Below are 25,420 nucleotides of genomic sequence, written 5' to 3'. Positions count from 1 at the left end.
TCTGAGATGGGCAAACTATGATGGGGAAGGTGAGCTCAGCACTGAGGGCCTGAACAAGTCAAACAAGTACCACCGAGGCACACCAGGCGCCCCACATTGTCTCCTTTACGACGAGGTGACTGAAGCAGCAGACAAAGCCCCACCCGGAGCTCCCCAGGGTCCCCAGACCACTGAAGAACACTCTCACATCTGGTTTCTACAGACAAGCAACAATAATTTCTGAGGCTTTACTTGTTTATTATAGCTAATTTTAGATGCTCAATGGAAGGGGATGGTTAAACCCACTGGCTTTGGATTAAGGGAAGTCTAGATTTAAATACCAGCTCAGCCATTTCTTAACTGTTACTCAAATTCTTTAAGTATCAGTTTCCTTAGCAGTAAGATGGAAAATTTATTCACTCTCCTAGGACAGTTATGAGGATTAAATGAAACAACAACAACAATGCATGTAAAGCTCTTAACACAGTGCTCAAACTACAGCTGTTATTACTAAACTTTGAAAAACCAGACAGTCTAATATCACTTACTTGTGGTAATTCTCCTTTTTCTCATCTCTCCAGTTTTTATTTAACTGGTGAATTTTCACAGCTACATATCTTTGTTCTGTTAGATCAAATGCCTATAAAGAAAAGGAATAAATTACATTCTGGATAATGCTAACGAGAATTACAGGCAACTGACTTGAAGCTTCTGTTTAACAGACCAACATACTCAAAGTCCAAAATGCATTATTAAACAACAACAACAGCGGACAACACAACATACACTTGTTTCAGAGTTGCAATCATCTTTCTTGAAACTTGTGATCAGATAATTTAGAAGTCTCCAGACGCACTGGCACCAAAGGGTTTAGAAAATAAAACCAAGCATACACCACAAACAGAAAGACAGCCCATGCCTTAACAGTCACTTCTAAACAATTCTCTTTCTGGACATCACCTACCTTATTTGGGACCTTTCTTCCCTAAGCTGGCTCTCATCCCTCAGCTGACGCTGGGACCTGACATTCTTCAACAGTAAGTCCTGCCACTTTTTTTTTTTTTTTTAAGATTTTTTAATAGGCTTTATTTTTAGAGCAGTTTTAGGTTCAGAGGTCCTGCCACTTTTGAAATGCTAGGGACATAGACTATCTGCCTCCTTGAGAAAGAAACCCCCAGGATACACCTCTTTGCTAAATTTACTTAATCCCACCCCTATATACTGGATAAATAAAAAGCAATTTTGGATCGCAACAATGTCTGAAGTTAGTCACACCAAATCGCTTCTCCAGCACTGTCCAAAGAAAGGGACATACTTTCCCCAAAGACCACCACTGCTGGCAAGTTCCACATCAGCTAGGTAGTGCTATATTATGGGGTGAAAAAAGGTAACGGATAGATTTTCGAAGATGCCTGGTGTAAATCACAATTTGAAAAAAAGTAAGTAGCATTTTACAATAGATTTCCCCAATACAAAAGAATTTACTGAGGAACTCTTTTAGAATGAATAGTTCTTCCTAGGTTTTAAAGTTCAGATTAAAAACTTACTACTCCAGTTTCAACACTATTACCACCTATCTGTCAGTTTCCACAAATGTTTGAACAGATGAAGGCAACAGGCACAGGATATACAGTCCATGAATAGCGGTGATTACCGTTCTACAGACCTTTTAAAGATGTAAGCTACCTCTAAGAAAGCACAGGATACAAGAGAGGCCTGATTATAAAAGAAACTTCTAATTTATACCAAATTTAAACCAGTATTTTTTAAATATAAAAACCATTCAATTCAAACAGAATATCTTATTTCACAGAAATGGAAACTTTTGAACTCTATTTTTCTTACAGAGTCTGAATGAAGTCCACCTGTATGCATGTATCCATCATGGCCATAAGAGAATCATTTCAAGCTATTAAAAGCCAGATTAAATACCACCTAATTTGTAAGAGCACTAATGAACTACAAGTGTCATTTTCTCCAATTACCAAACCCTATTTCTGAATCCAAGGCACTGTGATCCACCACTAATCTAAGAAGGGCTTCTGGAGAGCGGAGAACAGCAAAAGAATAACTACATTAATGAACACATCATTGTCAGAGGCATTCAGATTTCAGAAGTGTTAAAATGTCTGAAGGATACATTAGGAAAAAATATGAAGAAATCACTAACAAGTAACTGGGAAGCCCCAAGAACCAATTTTGATGATTTTAAAAACGGAATAGTCCCACTTCTGGGAATATAGCCAAAAGAACTGAAAGCAGGGTCTCAAAGAGATATTTGCATATGCATGTTCAAAGCAGCACTATTCACAACAGACCAGAGGAGGAAGCAACCCAAATGTCCACTGACAGATGAATGGATAAAGAAAATGAAGTATATACATACAACTGAGGGTTATTCAGCCTTAAAAAGAAGAAAATCTTGTCACATGCTTCAACATGGATGAACTTTGAGAACATTATGCTAAGTGAAATAAACCAGTCACAAAAAGACAGACACTGTGTGAGTCCACTCGTGTGAGTTAACTAAAAGAAATCAAATTAATAAAAACAGAAAGCAGAATTGTGGCTACCAGCGGCTGGGGAGAGAAGGAAAAGGAGAGCTGTTGATTAGTGGGTAGAACTTCAGTTCTGCAAGATGAAAAAGTTCTGGAGATCTGTTTCACAACAACATGAATATACCTACTACTACTGAACTATACACTTAAAAAATGTTAAATTGGTAAATTTTATGCTATGTGTTCTTTATCACAATCAAAAAAGTTACCAAAAATAAAAAATAAACTAAGTATATGACTCAAGAATGAACACAAAGAAAGCAGAAAGAAAGAAGGAAGGTTTGAAAGCAGAAGTTAATGAAATAGACAACAAATCAAATAGTAGATCCGATCAACAAAAATAAAAAGTTAATCTCCAGAGGAAAAAAGAAACATTGACTAATCTCTGGCCTATCAGTCAAGAGATACAAAAATAAACATTTCATAAGAGAAGAGAAATAACTAAGGTATGCACGATATTTTTAAATCAAGATGAAATAGGATGATTTTTCAGAAAAAATGAATTACCAAAACTGACTTAAGGAGGGGGAAAAAATCTGAATAGCTCGATATTTGTAGAAGGAATTGAAAAGGTTGTCAAATAGTTTTCCTCTAAAATGACACCTACCCAGGTGATTTTATGATTTAGCTCTAACAAACTTTCAAGTAGCCAACATGTAATGCAAAGCATTCCAGAACATGGGAAAAGGGTAATTTCACAACTCATTCTAGGATAACTATGACATCAAAGCTAGACAATGCTGCTTGCACATAGAAGACAACTATAAGCCAGCCCCACTTACGATCACAGATTAAAAATACGAGCAGAATATTAGAAAATCAAACCCAGCAGTACACTAGAAATATGCTTATAGTTCTGGAAATGGAAAGGGATGATGTTTCACAACATTGTGATTGTACTTAATGCCACTGCATTGTACACTTAAAAATGGTTAAAATGGCAAATTTTGTGTATACATCATCACAAGAAAAAATTAACATTAAAAAAAGGGAAAACAGTAGAACTAGTTTTTATCTGAAATAAAAACTAATTATTTTACTCAAAAGATTTCCTATATAAAAACTCATATGGGCATAATATAAATCATTAACAGTGAAGGTTACACCTTAGAAAAGAGAGAATTACCAGGGTCATGCAGTAAAGACCACTTAATAAACCAATTCAGCATTTAAAAGCCAGGTGCCAGAAACATCTAGAGAAATTCAAGGAGGCTGTGACTGGTGAACATGTTATGTATCTACAAGTATATTTAAAACAGGCCGAATTCCTCATCTAGGGAAAATCAACTGGAGGCTTCGTATTAGTAGCCTGTTCTTTGCTGGCCCGACTGAAGTACTGGAAGCCAGGACAATCCTTCAGAACACCAGTGCTACTAAACACTCTGACTTAGAAGATGGGAACATTTTAAAAGCAAAAATCAGGTTTTCAAAGAATTAACTTTTTAACACATCCATTTTGTAAAAACAAAACAAAAACTTATGAGAATAAAAGTAACACTCATCTCTAACAAATACAGATGAGGCAGAAAGATTCCATTATCCAGAAATGAGTGTTGTTTTCCCTTCCTGTTTTTTCTTTTAAAATCTGTAATTATTTACTTTTCAAACTTGAAAACAGGGTAAAATATTGAATCCTGCTTTAGTCAACAAGTTTACTGGAAGTAGTTCTCCCAAAGATACAGGTTCTTAAAAGTTTTTGGAATTTCAACCAATAGATATCAACCCAGAGTTATATCACTATTCTAAATGATCTCCAAGTTTGTAATAACCAATAATTTAACCCTCAGTCCCTGTACGAAGTTCCTCATACTTACCTTGTAAACTTCACTGAAACCTCCTCTACCCAAAAGATGTAACAACAAATATCTGTCATTTAGCGTTGGATGATCTTTAAATCTGTGGAAACAGCAGATAGATAACAACATCCTGAGGTCAAGGACTACACAATTTTCCATGTTTGCAAAATCTCCAGAATACCTAACATGTTATACACATGATTACAGATGCTGCCAACAGTTTGGCAATCATCACAATATAGCTAATTCTGAGCCTAAAGTAAGTTCTATAGTTCAAAGAGACAGCATAATTACAATGAACAGCATTAGCTGTGGAGTCATGAGACACAGGTGCCAGTCTCAGCACAGCCACAATTAGACTAGTGACCTTTGTTGACTTCCCTCCCTTTCTGCCCTGCTGTAAAGGTGGAGGGCGGGAGCGGGGAGGAGATAACACTAGATCAGGGATTTTCAAACTGTGCTACTCGGGTCCTCCAAACCATTCAAGAACCACTCGTTCCCACCATTCCACAACTACATACAATAAAATTCCAAGATAGTTTACACGGCCTTTAAGACAGATTTCATTATAAAGTGAGTCACATGTTCTACGTGCATTCATTTTCTCTCTTTAAGTCTTCATGATATAACTGTTTTCCCCATATAGGATTCCACTTCTAACAATGAGACAAAGAAATGAGAGACTCTGGCAAAAATAACTTTTCGATTATTTCTACCTAGTTCCTCATCAGCCCCACTAATATTCCTGAAATTACTTTATTTTGATTTTGAGACAGTGGCATGCCTGTGGAGAGAGGTGGTATTACTGCATGGGAGTTAGCTGTGGAGTCAGATCCACATTTCAACTCTTTGTTTGGTCACACTAGTCCCTGGACAAGTTAACTTAATTTGTCTAAGCCCGTTTCCAGATCTATGTATTGAAGATGACCTACCTCATTAGGCTATTGTGACAGTTAAGTGATAGAACACAGGAACACTTAGCGCTCTGCCTGACACAGAGAGTGTGCAGTAATGGTAGCTGCTGTTGCTTGCCACTTTACAGAAAGCAAAGTCCATGGCTCACTCTGGTCAAACAAAAATACACAAGCTGTAGCCATGCCCAAACCCCCATGTTTTAGAGTCAGAAAAATGTGGGAAAAGAAAGGATTATGGTTAGAAGCCATTTCCCACTTGCAATCTACTTTTCACAGTTTCAGCTCCTTAAATGACTTACAAACAAAGATGGGCATTTATCTATAATTAATGTGCTGAACTTAAGAGAGTCTTTCTTAAAAATCTCAACACTTAAATGGCCCATAAAGGTAATTCAGAAACCGAATGTCATCTCAACCCAGTAATCTTTCCACAACACCACACTGCCATCCCATGTTTCCCTTTAGTAAGGCTCTGAGGGTAAATCTGAATACACAGTGTATCTAAACCATTTGCGACTACAAAGTTGTATTGTTTTAGTGACCTCTACTTGTGTAAAAATGCTATAATATATGTATAGATGTATACTTAATATATAAACCTAATATATTTATATGTATTTAAACTAACGCAAATCAAAATTTTATTCATAAAACTGTATTACACCCACAACAGAGCTAAATACACAGTGGAATGGTTTACCAAATTTACATTAAGCAAAAATATCATTCTAGACCATTCATGTCAGAAAGTGCTCAGCAATCTCCAACCCAACATACTCCCAAGTTGCTTACTGTGAATTATCTTCATTATGTATCCTTTTTAGTTCCCTGATATGTAGATTTCTAACCCTTTCTAGCCTTTCCAGCTCTGCCTGGATCTCTGCTTCCTCCTAAAGTGAAAAAGAAAGAAACAGCTCAGAACACAGGAAAGTTTACCGTTTCGGAATCTCATTTCAAAAACAAAAGCAGACATTTCTCTTATGAAAAGCTAAGAAGTTTTACTTTGAAAAAGATGTTTTTAAGAACTAGAATTTTAATCATAAAAACGAGCCCACAGCAAAACAGTAAATAAAATTGAAATCATAGAAGTACAGCAGGAAAAGTGAAAGTCTTCTGTCCACCTCCAGCCATGCCCACTCCCCAGATAGAATCACTGTTAAGTTTCTTGTGTAAGTTTCCAGAAATATTTTGTGTGTATACATATAAGGCATGCAATCTGTTTTTTCCTCTTTTTTAAAAAACAAAAATCACGTTCTCTATCTGGTTCTGTTCTGTAAGGAGGGATTATACTTGGTGCCTTAAGTTCCACCGATTTAACAGGATCTGAGAAAGGGGAGGAGACGACAAACACACACCAACAGCAATTTATTAGACACTTACTTATCATCTTCAGAATAAGCAGCATCCACCAAAAAGTACAGGCTGCTGAATTTTTTTTTTTTTTGCGGTACGCGGGCCTCTCACTGCTGTGGCCTCTCCCGTTGCGGAGCACGGGCTCTGGACGCGCAGGCCCAGCGGCCATGGCTCACGGGCCCAGCCACTCCGCGGCATGTGGGATCCTCCCGGACCGGGGCAGGAACCCGTGTCCCCTGCATCGGCAGGCGGACCCTCAACCACTGCGCCACCAGGGAAGCCCACAGGCTGCTGAATTTAAGAGATGAGTGACCTACATCTAAGACACCTCCATGAACACTCAATAACAACTTCTGTGCAGCTGCCTTTGTGTTTCAATATGGTTGGTGCAAGACCTTCTCTTCTTAGCCAGTTTAGCAAGAGATAAGAGCTGCTATGTGATTTAAAACATCACAATAATTTAAATATCAATTTTAGAACCATCTGCTCTTATTTTATATTTAATTTTTACTAAAAACATAATCACTTGTGGAGCCGAATGAGGTATACAGAATTAAGTACTGGTACATCATTGATGGAAAAGGCACTCTCACCGGGTGGTTGGAGTTGACTTGCAACTTGAAAGATGTGAACTCCACCATTAGAATACAGGTGTGACAGAGCAACTACTGAAGATTTCCACAGGTATGTAAAGCTATTAATTTGCCCAAATGACCAAAGAGCTTCAACACCAAATGTAAACTAAAAATTGCATTTCTCCAGACAGGTTTTCTCATTACACTTACCTTTTTAAGATGACCTAATCTGAGTTTGAAGATTTCTTCTTGTTCATGGTATTCTGCTAATGTTAACCTGGAAAATAATGATAAAAATTTCAGGAAATTGTTTGAAATCACAGTGTGCCTATTTAAAGAGAAAGGCCAAAGCATGCTATACCGTATGTTAAGTCTCTTAGTTAAAATGACCAAAAGATAGATTATCTTGCAGTCCTTTGACAAGAGAAAACTTCTGTGATTTATCAGATGTGATGTGAAGGAAGGACTTCAAAGCCAGAAGTCTAATTTATTAAAAAAATGAGAAAAATAAATGAGCTAAATTTTCACGTTACTTATGAAATGAGTTTTGTTCCATACCATACTCAGATGAAAATCCATTAGGAGAGGTAGCCAAGTTATATGTCTACAAGTTTTTATAAAGGGGATGTTAATAAGCCAACATATTTGATTATTTTTGGTAACTCTTGGACTTTGATACAAGGAGAAGAACCTAGAGGACAGAGTCCAGGATCTGGAGTCTCAGGACTAGGGTTCAAAGCACAACTCGGGCCATGTGAACTTGGGCAAGCAACTTTAACCTCAATTTCCTAAAAACGCAGCAAGTAATGATACCTATCTAAAAAAGCTGTTGTGACTATTAAAATGAGAATATGAAAGGAATCTATAATTTGTAAAATGCTATTTAACACAGTTCTCAAAGGGCTTACTTGATGGGTAATCACTCATTTCATGTTCCACCTACCCTGATCTCATCCTCATATCTCAAGAATGGGCATGTAAGAAGTGATATCTTACTCCTCCATCTTCACTCTCTTCACATTCTAGAAGCACACACATATACTTCAAAGTTTGAGGTGTCACTGTTTAGATATATTCTACATAGCAGGAGAAAGAAGAAACAGCTATCCTATCAACCAGGAAGGGCTACAAAATAGTGTCTCTGAGGTCTGACTAAAAGAAGATAAAAAGAGCAAGAAAAGGGCTTCCCTGGTGGCGCAGTGGTTGAGAGTCCGCCTGACGATGCAGGGGACGCGGGTTCATGCCCCGGTCCGGGAAGATCCCACATGCCACAGAGCGGCTGGGCCGTGAACCATGGCTGCTGAGCCTGCGCGTCCGGAGCCTGTGCTCCGCAACGGGAGAGGCCAAAACAGTGAGAGGCCCGCGTACCAAAAAAAAAAAAAAAAAAAGAGCAAGAAAAAATACACCCATTAGGGCTGTTACACCTATCATTTCACAGCTGCAGAAAAACTACATCTATTACTCCATATCACACCAGTAAAAAAGGGAGGAATGGAAAATCAGAGCTTAAAGTTCTCCCTTTCTGAAATAGGTTCAATACCAGGAAAGGACAATGTAACCCACTCCAAGACTCCAGAGGACCGTTTTTGGCTTCTGGCCAAAGGAACGAGCCAAGTCACAGATACTCTAATTATTAAAGGCTAGACCAAAGGCCTTCCAGCTTGGAGTTTACACAGGACTCCAGATGGCAACTGGTTACTGACACACTACTGGCCTAGACTGAATTCTAATTATTATTCTATGGCAAAAAAACAACCTATGCCTACTTTATTACTCCTAAGCCAATGGTTTTATGCACTAGCATGAAATAATTTTCAAGTAACACTGGAAGGAGAGTCCCCACACAATAAATATAGGAGTCATGAAAGAAGACAATAATCAGATTAATGTGTACAACATTCGCCTGAAGAATTCTTCGAATCTGGGCTCCTACTTGGACTTTCTGAAAGGAAATATTTTTTACTTAGAATCTAGTTTTAAAATATTTGTGAAGTGAAGATGTTTTCCAAACTTATTCAATGTGTATACCTTTATCACAACACTTAAAGTAATTATTAGTTTATTCATCTGTTCATTTCCCCTAAATAAACTGTGAGCTCCTAAGACTGGGCTGTATCTTTCAGCTCTGTACCCCAGTCCAGAACAGGGCCGAATATATAATAAGCATTTAACACAGACTTAATAAATGAATGTCAAAGAAAAGGTCCCCCAACATATCAGGTATGTATGGGGTGAAGACTGGTGTTAAGCCATCTTTCTCACTGGAATGAAGAAAGATACATTTCTGGGATGTCATGAACTTTTAACAATGGTGTAATATAGTATTATTATACTTGAGGTGGATTATGGGTTAATATGTTTTTGTGAACTAATATGAAAACATTAATGGCAAAAGACATATTAGTCAATAAATTACATAATATCATTATCTCTTATTTGTAGCTATCTTTAAATCCCACAGTGACAGCTTTACAAAATTTCTTTTTCCCTTGAAAAACTAATGTAGCCACAGTGGAAATACTGATTACAATACCAATGACTGTTTCTATGAAAAAATATATTTTAAATTTCAAACATTCAATTCAGAAAATGACTTCATGGCTACCATCAATTCTGTACAGATTTTCTACACCATTATTTGTAGATCTTTTTTTCCTTTTTAATTGGAAAGCCTCTTGAAGACAGAGGTGATAGTTTAAATGTCTTTAGGGTATGCATAAGAAATATTTTAAACAGGTAAGTAATATACAGGTTTTACTTCCCGCACCAATTCTAACTGTTTAACAGTCCTGCCTAGTTGGCAAACTACAACCTGTGGGCCATTCAGCTCACAGTCTATTTCTAGAAATAAAGTTTTACTGGAACACAGCCACATCCATTCACTTATGTACTGTCTATGGCTGCTTTCAAGCTGTAACAGTAGAGTTGAGTAGCTGCAACAGAGACCCTCTAGTGCGCAAAGCCTAAAGTGTTTATTATCTGGCCCATTAGAGAAAAAGCTTGCCAACTCCTGTCCTAGAGGAAGATTCTCTAGTGGTCAAGAATTCAAAAATCAATTAGGGAAATCTGACACGGGGCTGGAGTGAAAAAAGAAGGCATTTGTACTCTGAATATTCTACTCCTCGTATTCATGGTAGCTATGGAATAATTGTTGACTGGCAGTGAAATAGATGACTACACTGCAGTTGAAGATACTGGTGTTTTCCTTAGGTTGCCAGAACAGGAAAAAGTACTGGGAATGTCAAGATTTGGTTTACTGGGAAAATGTCCTTTTCCTAAAATAATACCTATTTTTTCTTAGGTTACACCTAAATTTGTGAGTGTTAACTAGTGTTCTTTAGACTACTAAATAGCATTCTTTAGTTGTGCATTCTTCAGTCTGAAACAGAGTCAGGTACTCTCCATAAGATGAAGCCAACATACCATAACCTGGAACCACATGTAAGCAATTATATCATTTGAATACCTAATGACTTCACATTTGTTATAAGAGTGGCCAAAGATCATGACATCAAGTTAAATGACATTTTTTCTCCCTCTCATCTGAAACTCCTCATATAAGATCGTGACTAAGAAAATGAGTCAATTTTAGATGGCTTTTATATGAGTTGAGCAAATCCATTAATGTAACTAAAAAGAAAATTTAAGCTCTAGAAATCTCCACAATCTATCACTTTTTCCAGTGGCACTCAATAGGAGGTTTGTATCTCAGGGGAGAATATGGTATCTCAGTTCACATTAATAAAGAACATACGTTTCATTCTCAGCTCCGTTGGTTTTGCTTTTCCGCTGTTTCTGCTCATTGGTTGCTGGAGGGGCCTGTCCCATGGCAGGAGGTTTCCGCTTTGCTAACATTTTTCGTTGTCTTTCTATCTCTTCCCTCTGTGAATTTATCCTTTCCTGTTGCCTAGAGATACAAAAGATGTTGCACAGAGGAAGAAGGTCAAAATTTTTTGAACATGGCTGTGGAATAAACATAAATATATTTGTTACCTGCATATTCGATAGACTCCAGAAAAAATAAACCCCTTTAAGTAAAGATTTGACTTTAACTTCAGGTTGGAAAAGCCAAACATTTGGTGATAGAACTATTTTTCGGAATGAATCTGTACTTTTAAGACACTAATTATGGTAATTCTCAGAGTAGGAAAGTGGGCAGGAAGAAACAATATCAAATTTCTATTGTGACCTTATTTTCTAACTCAAAAGGAAAAATGTTCTGATTGCTTTTTAACAGTTAAGAAAACAACTCCTGGTAATGAACCCATTAAAGTAAAGAACTGTATTTACATAAGAAAGTACAAAAGGTTCCAAGTGCCTTTTTATTTTTATTGGATTACAGTTTCCTCAAATTCTATCTAGAAAGATACCAAATTTGAAGAATGCTAAACAAAGTAAAAAAGATTTTCCTTCTAGACCTATCATTTATTCTAGTCTAAGTGAGGCATTACCACAGCCAAGTCATTCCCAGTCACTAATATGGTAAAACCTAAACTAAGTTTGTTTTTTTTGTTTGTTTTTTGTGATACGCGGGCCTCTCACTGTTGTGGCCTCTCCCGTTGCGGAGCACAGGCTCCGGACGCGCAGGCTCAGTGGCCATGGCTCATGGGCCCAGCCACTCCGCGGCATGTGGGATCTTCCCGGACCGGGGCACGAATCCATGTCCCCTGCATCGTCAGGTGGACTCTCAACCACTGCGCCACCAGGGAAGCCCTAAACTAAGTTTTTTAAGAACAAGGATGTACATTTAGAGAAAGCAAAATGAAGCCTTTCAACTAGTAAAAACTCCTCAGGAAATAGTACGCAAAATGAATTAATAAAAAACATATATAAAGAAGACTCTTAAGATATTTAACACCATTTCCATTAGAGTATTTCCTAATAAGATGTCTAATTTTTTAATAATAACTAGTTTACAAACTAGGAGTCAATAAAAATACCAATATAAGTAATCCACTTTCTCTCACGTATCCTGCTACCTGAAAGACACTAAGGTTTATAGACTTGGCATATAAAAGTATACCAAGACCTAACAGACTAAAGTCTTTAAATCACCCAACATAGTTGACCTCACAGTCAAATGTCTTCCTTCACCTTCTCTTTCTACCATGCTTTTATCCCCCATCTCCTTTTCTCAATCCAACTTCACAGTTTTGAGGAATGATACAATCTAATTTTTTAAACCTATATTCTAAAATGAACTCTACCCGACCCTCTTCCCGGAACACTATAGTTGTCGGTCTCTAGACCTTTTCCAGATTGAGTATATCTTTCTTGGAAGAACGGCAACCAGAAAAACAAGACTATCCACCCCAGAGCAGATGCCCATAGTACAATTTACCCTGCCACATCTAAAATGGCAACACCGTAAGCACGGTTAACCTGATCAGACAGAGTACCGCAAATAAATATCCATTCACTTGATAATACGATTCTCTTGGCTTCAAGATGAGCTGGGTTATTGATTAGACGTCAATTTAACAGCAGAGTAGAAATTTTAATTCAAGCGTTGCTGCTTGTGTAAGAAAATCTTTTAGCTATTAGAGATATGCCTTTCCCTCCAAAATATATATATATGAATAATTCATGGCTTGAAAGAATTCTGGATTAAGACAAAGAATCCTTAGGTTAAATCACAGTCTTTCTTCTCACTTAATGAATGTCCTTGAGGAAAACATTTATCTTCTCTGAATATGAGTCTCCCAATCAAAAAAATTGGTAAAATATCTTTAAGCTCATTTCTACCCTTTCAGGGGCCTCACTGAGTTCAAGGCACTCTGAACTCTCTGAAGATAACCATATAATATATAGTTTAACTATAAACTGCCGTGTACTAGTGCAGTGCCACAACATTTTGTCTCTGAAGACTAACTGCTTTGGAAGATTGAGATTTTAGCAATTACCCTTATTAAATTAAAATAAAACTAATTTCCTAATGTTTTCAGGGAAAATCCACACATTTTTTTAAAAAATTTATTTATTTATTTATTTATGGCTGCATTGGGTCTTCATTGCTGCACACAGGCTTTCTCTAGTTACGGGGAGCAGGGGCTACCCTTTGTTGCAGTGCACGGGCTTCTCGCTGCGGTGGCTTCTCTTGTTGTGGAGCACGGGCTCTAGGCACGTAGGCTTCAGTACTTGTGGCACACGGGCTTCAGTAGTTGCGGCGTGGGCTCTACGGTGCACGGGCTTCAGTAGTTGTGGCGCGTGGGCTCTAGAGCGCAGGCTCAGTAGTTGTGGCGCGTGGGCTTAGTTGCTCCGCAGCATGTAGGATCTTCCTGGACCAGGGATAGAACCCGTGTCCCCTGCATTGGCAGGTGGATTCTTAACCACTGCGCCACGAGGGAAGTCTCAGTTCTACTATCTTTTACAAAAGTATTGATGACCTGATAAATTTATCTCATTCAAATCTAAATAACTATTTAAAAAGCCATTATTTGTAAATGATAAGAAGACCATCAGCTTTAGGTACCATTATCAGCTGAACTGTGTCACCCAAAAAGATATGTTAAAGTCCTAACCTCCAGTACCTCAGATTATGACCTTTGGAAACAGGGTCATTGAAGATTTAATTAGTTAAAATAAGGTTATACTGGAGTAGGGTAGGCCCTTAATCCAATATGACTGGTATCCTCATAAGAAAAGAAGACACAGAGACACATAGGGGAACACCATGTGAAGACGGAGGCAACTGAAGCTATGCTCACAAGCCATGGAACACCAAAGAAGGAGCCTCCCTAGTGGCCTCAGAGGGAGCATGGTCCTTGATTTCAAGGTGTCTGGCCTCCTGAACTGTTGAGAAAATAAATTTACGTTGTTTTAGACCACCCAGTTTATGATATTTAGTGACAGTAGCCCTAGGAAACGATTACAGGCAACTTCAATAGCAAAATTGTATCATAACTAGTAGGAGAGGTATTAAAAAAACAAATGCATATATTTTCAGACATTATTTTAACCAAAATAATTTTAGTGGTGATCTACAGAGAGCGTCTAAATATCCAAGATAACAATTTTTAAAGATTCCCAGGATTTCATATGTTCCATGTGTACTAGAAACTGTAAAATGGTATATACTACCCGAGGAAAATCTGGCATTTATAAAATCAACAAAAAGAGTTGTCTCTCCAAATATCATATGATATCACTTATATGTGGAATCTAAAAAATGATACAAATGAACTTATTTACAAAACAGAAACAGACTCACAGACACAGAATGGAAACTTAGGTTACCAGAGGGGAAGGACAGGGGGATAAATTTGGAATTTGAGATGAACAGACACATTACTATATATAAAATAGATAAACAACAAGGACCTACAGTATAGCGGAGGGAGCTATATTCAATATCTTGCAATAACCTATAATGGAAAAGAATCTGAAAAAGAATACATATATATGTATAACTGAATCACTTTGCTGCACACCCAGAATATTGTAAATCAACTATACTTCAATAAAATATTAAAATTAAAACAAAAGAATTGTCTCTCATTATGGATCATGTGACCAAGAATCAGATGGTTCAGGAGAAATGACTTTAAAATGGAATGCTATGATTCCTTACACACCAGAATGATTATGTGGACTATAACAATGCTATAAAGTTTAATTTACTCCCTCTGATAATCCACATCTTAAACAACCACGATTTTGTATACAGGTCAAATTCCATTACTTTAATGTGGTTTACTTTAATATAAAGAAAATCTTAATAAAAAGTTTTTATTGCCTTGCCATTGATTATTTGAGACTTTAAGACTTGTTTAAATAAAAAATTGTGTCCTGAATAACAACAGTGTTTAATATAACTACTTTCTCAGAACTATAAAATAAGCTACTTTTTCAATAGACTCAAACATATTTTTAGGAAAAATTACTAACCTGGTCAAAAAACATTACAAATCTGTTATGATCTTCCTATTAGACAGTAAATCTTCTGTTTTAGGATCTTAATAAAGATCATTCAAAACAGAGCCAAGGAACACAGTGAGAACAAAAGAACTGTGTTGAGGCTCCTACTGAGACTATATTTGATTATCTGATTAAATTTAATGTCTTGAGGTTTGCCTCTTCCTATAAAACCTAGTATTCCTGCCTTGTGTTCAGGTACCTTGCCCACCAAATTATGTGTCATGGAGTTGTCTTCTTTTTTTTTGCAGTACGTGGGCCTCTCACTGTTGTGGCCTCTCCCGTTGCGGAGCACAGGCTCCGGATGCACAGGCTCAGCGGCCATGGCTCACGGGCCCAGCCGCTCTGCGGCATGTGGGATCTTCCCGGACTGGGGCACGAACCTGTGTCCCCTGCATCAGCAGGCGGACTCTCAACCACTGTGCCACCAGGGAAGCCCCATGGAGTTTCTTATACACAGAAAATTATCATTTGTGAGGATATCAGCTACAGCCTTTTACAACTAAAGAACTTCAATTCTGCATTAAAATTAAGAAAGGGAATTAACTGATTAAAGCACAATTTTAAAAAATAAAATACTTATAATTAACAGGTATCAGCCAGGGGACTTCCCTGGTGGCCCAGTGGTTAGGACTCGGCCCTTTCACTGCTGGGGTCCGGGTTCAATCCCCAGTCAGAGAACTGAGATCCTGCAAGCCGTGTGGCGTGCCAAAACAAACAAACAAACAAACAAAAAGTTATCAGGGCTTCCCTGGTGGCGCAGCGGTTGAGAGTCCGCCTGCTCATGTAGGGGACACGGGTTCATGCCCCGATCCGGGAAGATCCCACATGCTGCAGAGCGGCTGGGCCCGTGAGCCATGGCCGCTGAGCCTGCGCGTCCGGAGCCTGTGCTCCGCAACGGGAGAGGCCACAACAGTGAGAGGCCCGCGTACCGCAAAAAAAAAAAATACAATGTGCCACCCCTGCCCCCCGCAACCCAGTCTCAAATGGAAATGATCTATCAAATCAAAATAAATAAATAAGATACAATAAAAGGTACTACAACTTGAAGGTTTTTTTAAGTCCTGAGCTAATATTACACAGTTGGAATTCCAGGAGTTTAAACGTTAACTCTCTCCTTGGAGTAAATACTTGAATGTTTCAAACCAAAGTCATAATAAAGTGAAGGAATGCTCAAGATTCCAAGTTGCTGAGAGGCACAGGCAGTGGGGCTGGTCACCAGCCTGACCGATGGCTCAGTCCTTGCCTCCAAGGAGGTGATTATCTCTGCTGACTGGATACTCTCCCCTTAAACGGCCCCAGGGACATGTCCTATAAGTTCTTCCTAAGCTTTATTTTGTTTTATACCTAACTCAGGAAATCCTTCCTTGGGTCTTTGCCTATTTCATTTTCCTGTGGACCCAGAATAAATGCTGACTGTGGGTGTACTCCTCATGAAAATCAATTACATAATTAAAAGGATATCAAGTCAGGTCCAGATTTTTCTTTCTTAGCTTTGTTGATTCTGATTCTTTTAAGTTTTATTGTAGAACTTGTTTTTTATTCATCTGATTATTTGTCATTTTTTTCCCAGGACTTTATCTCATTCCCTACATTTCTTAACACATGTGGTGACAAAAACTGAACAAAATGACTGCCACTACTAAGATATTAATGACTACAATTACAAAAAATTTTTTAAGTCCAAACCAACTTTTCAGTTCTCAACTTAATCATCACAATTCACTTACTTGATAAGGTTCTGGAAAGCATAACCGTCTGTCCACTGTTCAGTGAACGAGGCCCCATGTCGGACAGTGGTAAAGTGGCCCAATCTCAAGCGATCTTGCATGCTTTTATCTCTACATGCCATCTTCTCTTGTTTTGACTTAGGGGAAAACGACAAATAGAAAATAATTTTATTTTCCTATGAGAGCTCATAGCATTATGTTTATTTTTTGTACTATACTGCTCAAAGTTTAGGACAACTGGCTAAATCTACATTGACTTCAGGAAGTACCCTAAAGCTATAAATGTTCTATATAACCCATAAATGTTCTATGTTAACATATACCTTGTTATTTCTCTTATAAATGTGGAAAAAAGTTATTTCCTTTCTATAAAATTAATGGATTAAGAGATGAAGCAAAGTTCTCCACAGTATCTTTGACATCAATAAAATAATTCATTTCACTTTTATCAGTGTTCCCTGTCTTTTTAACAGCATTTCAAAGACTTCAGCAAAAATAACTGCTAGTCTGGGACTTCCCTGGCGGTCCAGTGGTTAAGCCTCCAGGCTCCCAAAGCAGGGGGCCCAGGTTTGATCCCTTGTCGGGGATCTAAGATCCCAAATGCCGCAACTAAGATCCCACATACCACAACAAGCCGCAACAACAAAGACCCAGCACAGCCAAAATAAATTAAAAAAAAATTTTTTTTAAAAAAAAAACACTTGTCTGTCTCAAACCTCTAGCTTGTAATAATTTCATTAGGAAGTACTGTCATCTTAAAACTTTCACTATAAGATAAATAAGTACTGGAGATGTAGTATTTTAAAAGTTTTCAATAAATAGTTACTTATATCTATTAAAAGCAAGTTGCAACTAATCAGTTACTATAATAAAGGAGACATCAGCCAATTAAAGTAATCATATACAAGTAAATACCAACTTAGTTTTTTAAAGCACAAAGCACTGAATTATCACATTATTATATACTTACGTTACTCCAAATACCGTATCTGAAATAGACATAAAACTATTGCTAAATGTCTGTAATAGCAACAGGACACACGCTTTAATTAATAGGACGAATGTAAGAATTTTGGAGAGCAATACCCTGAATAAACTCAACTAGGACAAGCTGCCCCTGTCCAACCAACACCATACTCAAAGCAAAGCACAATCAGAAAAAATATCGCAAATTATCACTCTGGATACTTGGTTCAGTGTCCACACAAGAAAGAATTCTAACTGTCAAATCATGAGAAGTCTTTTCCTAAGAAGCCCTACTCTGAAATATTTTCATTTCAGGTAAAGAGTATAGAAGCCACAATAATGAAACATACTAAGCATCTTGGGGTACAGAGTTCAGGCCACCACTGATCACTTACCTTTTCTATAAGGAGTTTCTTGCTCATTGTCACACATCGATTTAATCGTTCTTTGTATTTCTCTAGCATCTTTTGCTGTTCATCAATCTGCCGTCTCAAATCACAGTTGGCCTTCAATGGAAAAAAATTTTTTTAATTAGCTCCAAGGAAGATAGATTAATACAAAAGCAGTTTCTAGGGAGTCTGAAAATCATTTGTTGTTAAATTATAAGCAAAATTAAGGTTCAAAGAGGTAAGAGTAACTATGTCTTTTTAAAAAAGAAGGTAAGTACTTCATTCCTTGATTCTCTTTAAATAAACTTATCATTTATTAAAGATGAATTCTGTTACTAGAAGTGGGCATGTTTTTCTACTGATCATATTTTATTCCTCCCCAAAGCCAGTTACAGATAAATCTAGTACATCACACATATTTAAATTGTCACAAAATAAAAGAAAAATCCTACAATGAATGAGATGTTTAAAATTCATATAAAGAGCAGTTTTTAGCACTTACAGATTAAATACTTCCAAAGGGTGATTAAGCACTACCAAAAAATTACAGAATTTTTTTTTAAAAAACTACATAATGTTCTTTATGTTCAATTGTTCTTTGTTTTTCTGCTCTTGTTTCCAAAGAAGAAGAGACATGGATTTATATAAATGTTCCTTACCAGAGAAGCCAGGCACACCCATGCCCGCCTAAGACAGAACTAACAAAGAAGTTGAATACAGCATCTTGGTTCAAGAACACCAGAATGTAAATACACAGTTACTTTAGCTGTGGTCAGAAGGGCTAAATACTTTGAAAAATTCAAGCCTCCTACAATAACAGAGAAGGGAAGAACCACTAACCCAAGGTCAACTTTGACTTGCAACTCCTGAATTTATTCTTGTGTTAAACAAAAGATATCTACTCTTTTGGCAAATAAATGATACTTTATAATAACTTGCTTGAATTATGAAAAAAATACAGCATTTCCCAATCAAATGATATAAGTGTTTCTGAAACAGTAAAAAGCACAAATGGAAGATACTACAGCACACTCAATTTGTGAGACTTTTCAGCTTCATTTTAAAGTGACCACTGTACAACAGCTTCCATCTCCAAATTTCTACTCTCCTCATAAACATAATTTCTTCTCATTAGTTCTTCTAACAGAGCCCTAGAGTTCTATGCACCACATTACCGAAGGCTAAGTACAAGTACATTTGGGTAAATGTGACTAATTCATACTTAAAAATCTACAAGGCAAAGATCATGTAATGTTGGGACTTCCCTGGTGATCCAGTGGTTGGGACTCTGCACTCCCAATGCGGGGGGGCCTGGGTTCGATCCCTGGCCAGGGAACTAGATCCCGCATGCATGCCGCAACTAAGAGCCCACATGCTGCAACTAAGAGTCCGCATGCTGCAACTAAGAGCCCGCATGCCACAACAAAGATCCCACATACAGTGTGTCACAGCTAAGACCCGGCGCAGCCAGATAAATAAATAAATAAATAAACAAACATTAAAAAAACAACAACAACAAAGATCATGTAATGTTTATATGAAATTCAATCTACTTTTGGAAGGTGAGCATTGAAATCTGTAATCAAATTTATGGCATCAATCAATCTCTGGCAGCTTATTTAAACTTTTAAGAACTCAATTTCTGTGGTTTCTAACACTAACGATTTTGTATTCAGGTTTAAAATAGCACCTGGCTAGCAGCTCCTGATGCAGCCTTACCCAAACATCTAACTAAAATGGAAAAACTCAATGAATGGTCCATGCCTGCCTGAAAGGAGATATAAAGAGCAGTGGTCATTCCCCCTGTCCTTCCAAATCAGAAACACAAGCTCTCATCAACTTGAAAAAATGGCAGCTGTCCTTTTGTGTCTTCTTTTTTGACATATCCATTCCACTGGCACTGCTCTATACCCAAAGAAAGACTACAACCTTCAGAAAACAAGGCAGTAGAAAGAGGGTAGCGGTGAGTAAAGAGAACATATCACTCCCTGGAAAATTAAACCAGACATTTTTTTAAAACCCCCCCAAAAAAGAGTCCTAAGTTAGGATCAGTTTTTCACTTCATCTTCTCAATCTTAAGAAAGTCAGGTGATGAAGGAAGAAGACAAGCCCATGATCCTTTTTCAGTCCAGCAGAGCTACCCTGGACAAAAACCTGCCAATACTGCAACTAGGTTAGGAACTTTTTAAACCCACATATCTAATTATAAATCTTGGTAATTCAACGAGCACCCAAGTGTACAAAAACAGGAATAAGAGCAACCCCAAGCAAGTATGGATGCTAACAATGAAAGATGGAAAATAGATACTGAGTCCAAACATGGCTCTCCTCATTGAAAGACGGAGAAAAGCAAACAAACAAACAACAAAAAAAAAGGCCTAAGGAAAAATATTTCTGAATAGGAAAGGGAACATCAGCTTGAGAACAATAAAAACACTGGAGAAGATTAAAATGTTAGCCAATTTTATTTATAAATTGGTAGTATTTATGTATAGATGCATTTATATATGCTACAGGGACCTCCCTGGAAGTCTGGTGATCAAGACTCCGGGCTTCCACTGCAGGGGGCACAGGTTCAATCCCCGATCAGGGAACTAAGATCCCACATGATGCGTGGCGCGGCCAAAAAATAAAACTAAAAAAATTTAAAAATTTATATATATGCAACAAATAGCTCAAAAAATTACTGAAGTAAATGTACCAAATGTTTTACCTCAGTAATGGAATTATGGGTGTCATATTATTTTTTTTTACTATTCTCTAAATTTATTATAAAGAGCATGTATTGCTTTTACAATAAGAAAACAATAAACCTTAAAAAAAACTTGTAAAGAATGGGTCAGTCAATATGCCAAACTGTATATTAAAAAATTATTTCAAGGACTTCCCTGGTGGCTCAGAGGTTGAGAATCTGCCTTCCAATGCAGGGGACATGGGTTAGAGCCCTGGTCCAGGAAGATCCCACATGCCGCGGAGCAACTAAGCCCGTGAGCCACAGCTACTGAGCCTGCGCTCTAGAGCCCGTCAGTCACAACTACTGAACCCGTGTGCCACAACTACTGAAGCCCATGCACCTAGAGCCCGTGCTCTGCAACGAGAGAAGCCACTGCAATGAGAAGCCTGCGCACTGCAGAGTAGCCCCTGCTCACCGCAACTAGAGAAAGCCCATGCGCAGCAACGAAGACCCAACACAGCCAAAAATAAATAAAATAAATAAATTTATATATATATAAAAAATTATTTCAAAAAATATCTGGTATTACTGTATAGCACAGGGAACTCTACTCAATATTCTGTGATAACCTATATGAGAAAAGAATCTAAAAAAGAATGAATATATGTGTATGTATAACTGAATTACTTTGCTATACACCTGAAACTAACACAACACTGTAAATCAACTATACTCCAATAAAATTAAAATTTAAAAACACCACTGTATATTTTCTAGAGGTATATTTTTAATTCCATATTAGTTATTTTTAAAGTTTCTCTTGTAAGCACAAAAACTTTACATGAATAGGTTATAAAAGATACAAAATACAAAACCAGGGCTGAAAAGTACTTGTGAAATAGTTTTTAAAATTCAAGGACATTAAACAAAACAATTTTCCTGAAATGGGAAAACATTTTATACCCATTCTCACAGTTCCAAATGAAATACAATAATACTCCACACATATACTCCTCTAGTATATATTTAAATATTAAAATTCTATAATTGAGATGTCCAATTTAAAGACAGAGTTTAGAATATAGGTTTGATCCTCGTTCCCTACTCAGATTCCCTCAGATTAAAGGAAAATATCCAAATGTTTACTTTTTAACTTTATTATTTGGCTATGGTAATTATCTCTATGATATGTACATAATTCAAATATACATAAAATTAATTAGTGCTGTTATAAAATCTCTTACAACACTTTAATACTTACTCTTAACAAATCATCTATTCTTCCTTCCTTCTTCTCTAAGTCAGAATTCTTACTGTTTTCTAGTGCAGATATTTTCTCTATTGTGAGGTCAGACTATAAAGAGAAAACAAGTTTAGGATTAGTCTCAAAATATTACATGTCATCACATTTTTCTCATTACTTTTCTGAAAAAAAAAGCACTTGACAACACAACTAGCCTGGAATCGCATGGCTCAAGAATTTAAATCTGCTTTCCTCATCCCATTCTTTAAGCATTATGTTCTGCTACACCTGCCCTTCAAAAATATATTAGCTCTGGAATCAAATATATGAATTTTCAAACTGCTGTGCGCTGAACAGTAAAGAAACATACTACTCTAGAAATGAAACTAACTTTGAATAGAAAAGGCCATCAGAGGAGACAGGACCCAAATCTCTAAACAACAAACATGCCACCTAGTGGAAACAAAGAGTAACCAGAAGGGAGAGGTGAACGCTCAACTATCTAAGTCTGTTCAACTATTCAAAAGCTTAATTCAAATAAAATTGAAAATCTGCTCCTGAGGGAATGTTTAGCTCTTACATCTTAAGAAATTCTCCTAGATTGCCAAGCATCCTGTCTTGAAGGCAACACAGTGCCAACAGGCTTCAAGAAAACCAGGCATAATATTTGGCTAGCTCAATACCACAAAATGGAGGATATATTCACTATCCTTTTCAGATAGTATCTTTGAACGTTCACAACATTCCCTAAATTAAGGAGTTTCTGAAGACTGTTTAAGGAGAAATTATGTTGGTGTGCCACATGTTAAAGAAGTTTAAAACAAGAATTTACTGTATAGCATAGCGAACTGTATTCGATAACTTGTAATAAACTATAATGGAAAAGAATTGGAAAAAAAGAATATAGACATATACATATATATGTATAACCGAATTACTGTGCTGTACACCTGAAATTAACACAATATTATAAAATCAACTATACTTCAATAAAAATTTCTAAAAAAAAGAAGTTTAGCTAGGTCTTGCTAAATGAGTATGTACAAGGAAAAAATTAAGTACTTTCACAAAGTAGGGAATTAAGATTCACTGAAGCCTACAATAAGCACTGTCCCACCAAGCGTTTTGTATACACTAAGATAATGATAATCAACCACAGTTTTATAGATGATTTGAACTGAAGAAAACTAAGGCCCAAAAAGATAAGGTATAAGTTGTAGAGCTAGAGTTTGAATCTAGGCCTAGAGGTCTTTTCCCTGACATCATGCTGCAGTATAATCATTTCTGCTGCAATACACCAGAAAGGTAAACAAACACCTCAAAAAGTTAAATTAAAAGCACCTTCCAAAAGACTCTAAATATTCATAATGCAAGTTCTGAATACGACACACACAAATAATGAGGTGAAGTCAGAGAAATAAAGGGACAACAAAGGGAGGACCTAGATTTTATATGTAGTTATTAGTATCTATTCCTCGGCCCTTCTTTTCCTCCTCTGTTTAACAATCACTGACCTACCTGGGTCTGTCTGTGCTGGATGGAGATCTGTTTTTGGGAGCTGCAGGAATGCTCTGTGTTGCCAGATCCCGTAGAGGAGGGACTGTTTTGCTGAGCCTGTAATAAAGGTCCATCACCGATCACAAGAAAGTTCTGCATCTTTCTCCACAAACATTTGTATGAATGCAAATGATTAACTCTATATAAAAGAAACACTTGCTGATGAAAGTCAAAAGTCAGGGCCATGTAGCCAAGATGAAAGTATAAACAATTCAAATGAAAAGTAAGGGCTAGACATGGTAGCTTAGACTACGTTACTGTAAATAGTTAAAAGCATCAAATGCTTATAAATGAATTTTTTAAATATGTAAATTATCAAATATGTAAATGCCCTTTTCACTTGTACAGTTGATACCTGAACAATGCATGGGTTAAGGGTGCCGACCACCCCACCCACCCCACTGCCCACAGTGCAGTGAAAATCCACGTATCTAACTTTACAGGTGGCCCTCGGTATCCATGGTTCTGCACCTGCAGATTCAGCCAATCTCAGATGGTGTAGTACTGTAGAATGGATTTGTTGAAAAACAATCCACATATAAGTGGACCTGAGCAATCAGTCCAAAACCCATGTTGTCCAAGGGTCAGCTGTATTTTAATACGCTTTTGCAGGAAAGGCTGGTGAAGCATCCAAAGCACAGGGGATGCTTGTGACTCCAGGCAGAAAGGACTGTGAACTACTGTTCAGAATAGCGTCCTAAATCCTCAAACATTATCCATGAACATTCAGTGGTCCAAAAAATCCTGGTTGATTTCCAATACTGTCACTTGCTTACTGTGACTTTTACACATAAATGATGGGGCATTCTAAGGCATTTTCAAGTTTATAAGGTTTAGGACTTAATATAATTCAACTGTTCAAGAATATGCAATCATTAAACAGATGGTCCCCGACTTAACAATAGTTCCACTTAACCATTTTTCAACTTTAAGATGATGTGAAAGCAATACACATTCAGTAGAAATGGTGCTTCAAATTTTGAACTTTGATCTTTTCCTGGGTTAGCAACATATGGCACAATACTCTTTCATGATGCTACGCAGCAGCAGTGAGCCACAGCTCCCAGTCAGCCACACAATCATGAGGGTAAACAACCCAATACACTTACAACCATTCTGTACCAGACAATCACATTGGGTTTTGCTTTCCCTACAGTATTCAATAAATTACATGAGATTCAACACTGTATTATAAAACAGGTTTTGTGTTGGGTGACTTTGCCCAACTGTAGGCTAACGTTAAGTGTTCTGAGCACATTTAAGGTAAGCAAGGCTAAGCTACTGTATGTTAGGTAGGTTTGGTGTATTAAACACATTTTGACTTACGAATGATATTTTCAACTTATGATGTATTTATCAGGACCTAATTCCCATCGTAAGTCGAGGGAGACCTGTACTTCAGAAAGTCCTTTTAAAAACAAAATTGCACCCAACACAGTACAACCCATCATAGACATAATTAGAAAATATTGGATATTCTGGGGATTATGGGCTAATGGCAATACAGTATTATCATCACATCAGAGAATACAGTGTTTCCACATATGTAAATTTTTTGATACTTCCTATATATTCCTTTAATTATTGTCTTATTCATGAACATTAAAACAATGTATAACCACCACCTATTGAGCAATTATCACCATGATCACACACAGTCCTTACAAAACCCTATAAGGTAGTTATTATTTCCACTTATACATAAAGAAAATACAAATCCGAGATATTAAGCACCTACGTGCAGTCACAAAGCTAGTTAGTGGGGGAACAAG

The 25,420-nt window shown here is 37.1% G+C and overlaps 1 protein-coding gene across 7 annotated transcripts in view; it reads right to left on the bottom strand.

The window, feature by feature from the left end:
* TLK2 (tousled like kinase 2) overlaps nt 1-25,420 on the bottom strand; it is a 102,023-nt gene that overhangs the window by 21,112 nt on the left and 55,491 nt on the right. For all 7 annotated transcript variants that reach the window (XM_079905970.1, XM_079905968.1, XM_079905972.1 and 4 more), the window contains 9 exons: nt 23,610-23,705; nt 22,110-22,202; nt 18,181-18,291; nt 16,820-16,956; nt 10,930-11,082; nt 7,386-7,452; nt 6,040-6,137; nt 4,352-4,433; nt 528-619 (listed from right to left, as the gene is read on the bottom strand). In XM_079905970.1, the coding sequence (XP_079762096.1) occupies nt 528-619; nt 4,352-4,433; nt 6,040-6,137; nt 7,386-7,452; nt 10,930-11,082; nt 16,820-16,956; nt 18,181-18,291; nt 22,110-22,202; nt 23,610-23,705 (929 nt within the window). The remainder of the gene's footprint in view (nt 1-527; nt 620-4,351; nt 4,434-6,039; nt 6,138-7,385; nt 7,453-10,929; nt 11,083-16,819; nt 16,957-18,180; nt 18,292-22,109; nt 22,203-23,609; nt 23,706-25,420) is intronic.

Source organism: Stenella coeruleoalba, assembly GCF_951394435.1.
Source record: "Stenella coeruleoalba genome assembly, chromosome: 19".
In the NCBI taxonomy this organism is placed as follows: domain Eukaryota; kingdom Metazoa; phylum Chordata; class Mammalia; order Artiodactyla; family Delphinidae; genus Stenella; species Stenella coeruleoalba.
Note: the sequence above shows the minus strand (reverse complement) of the source record. Positions and strands in the feature narration are given on the sequence as shown.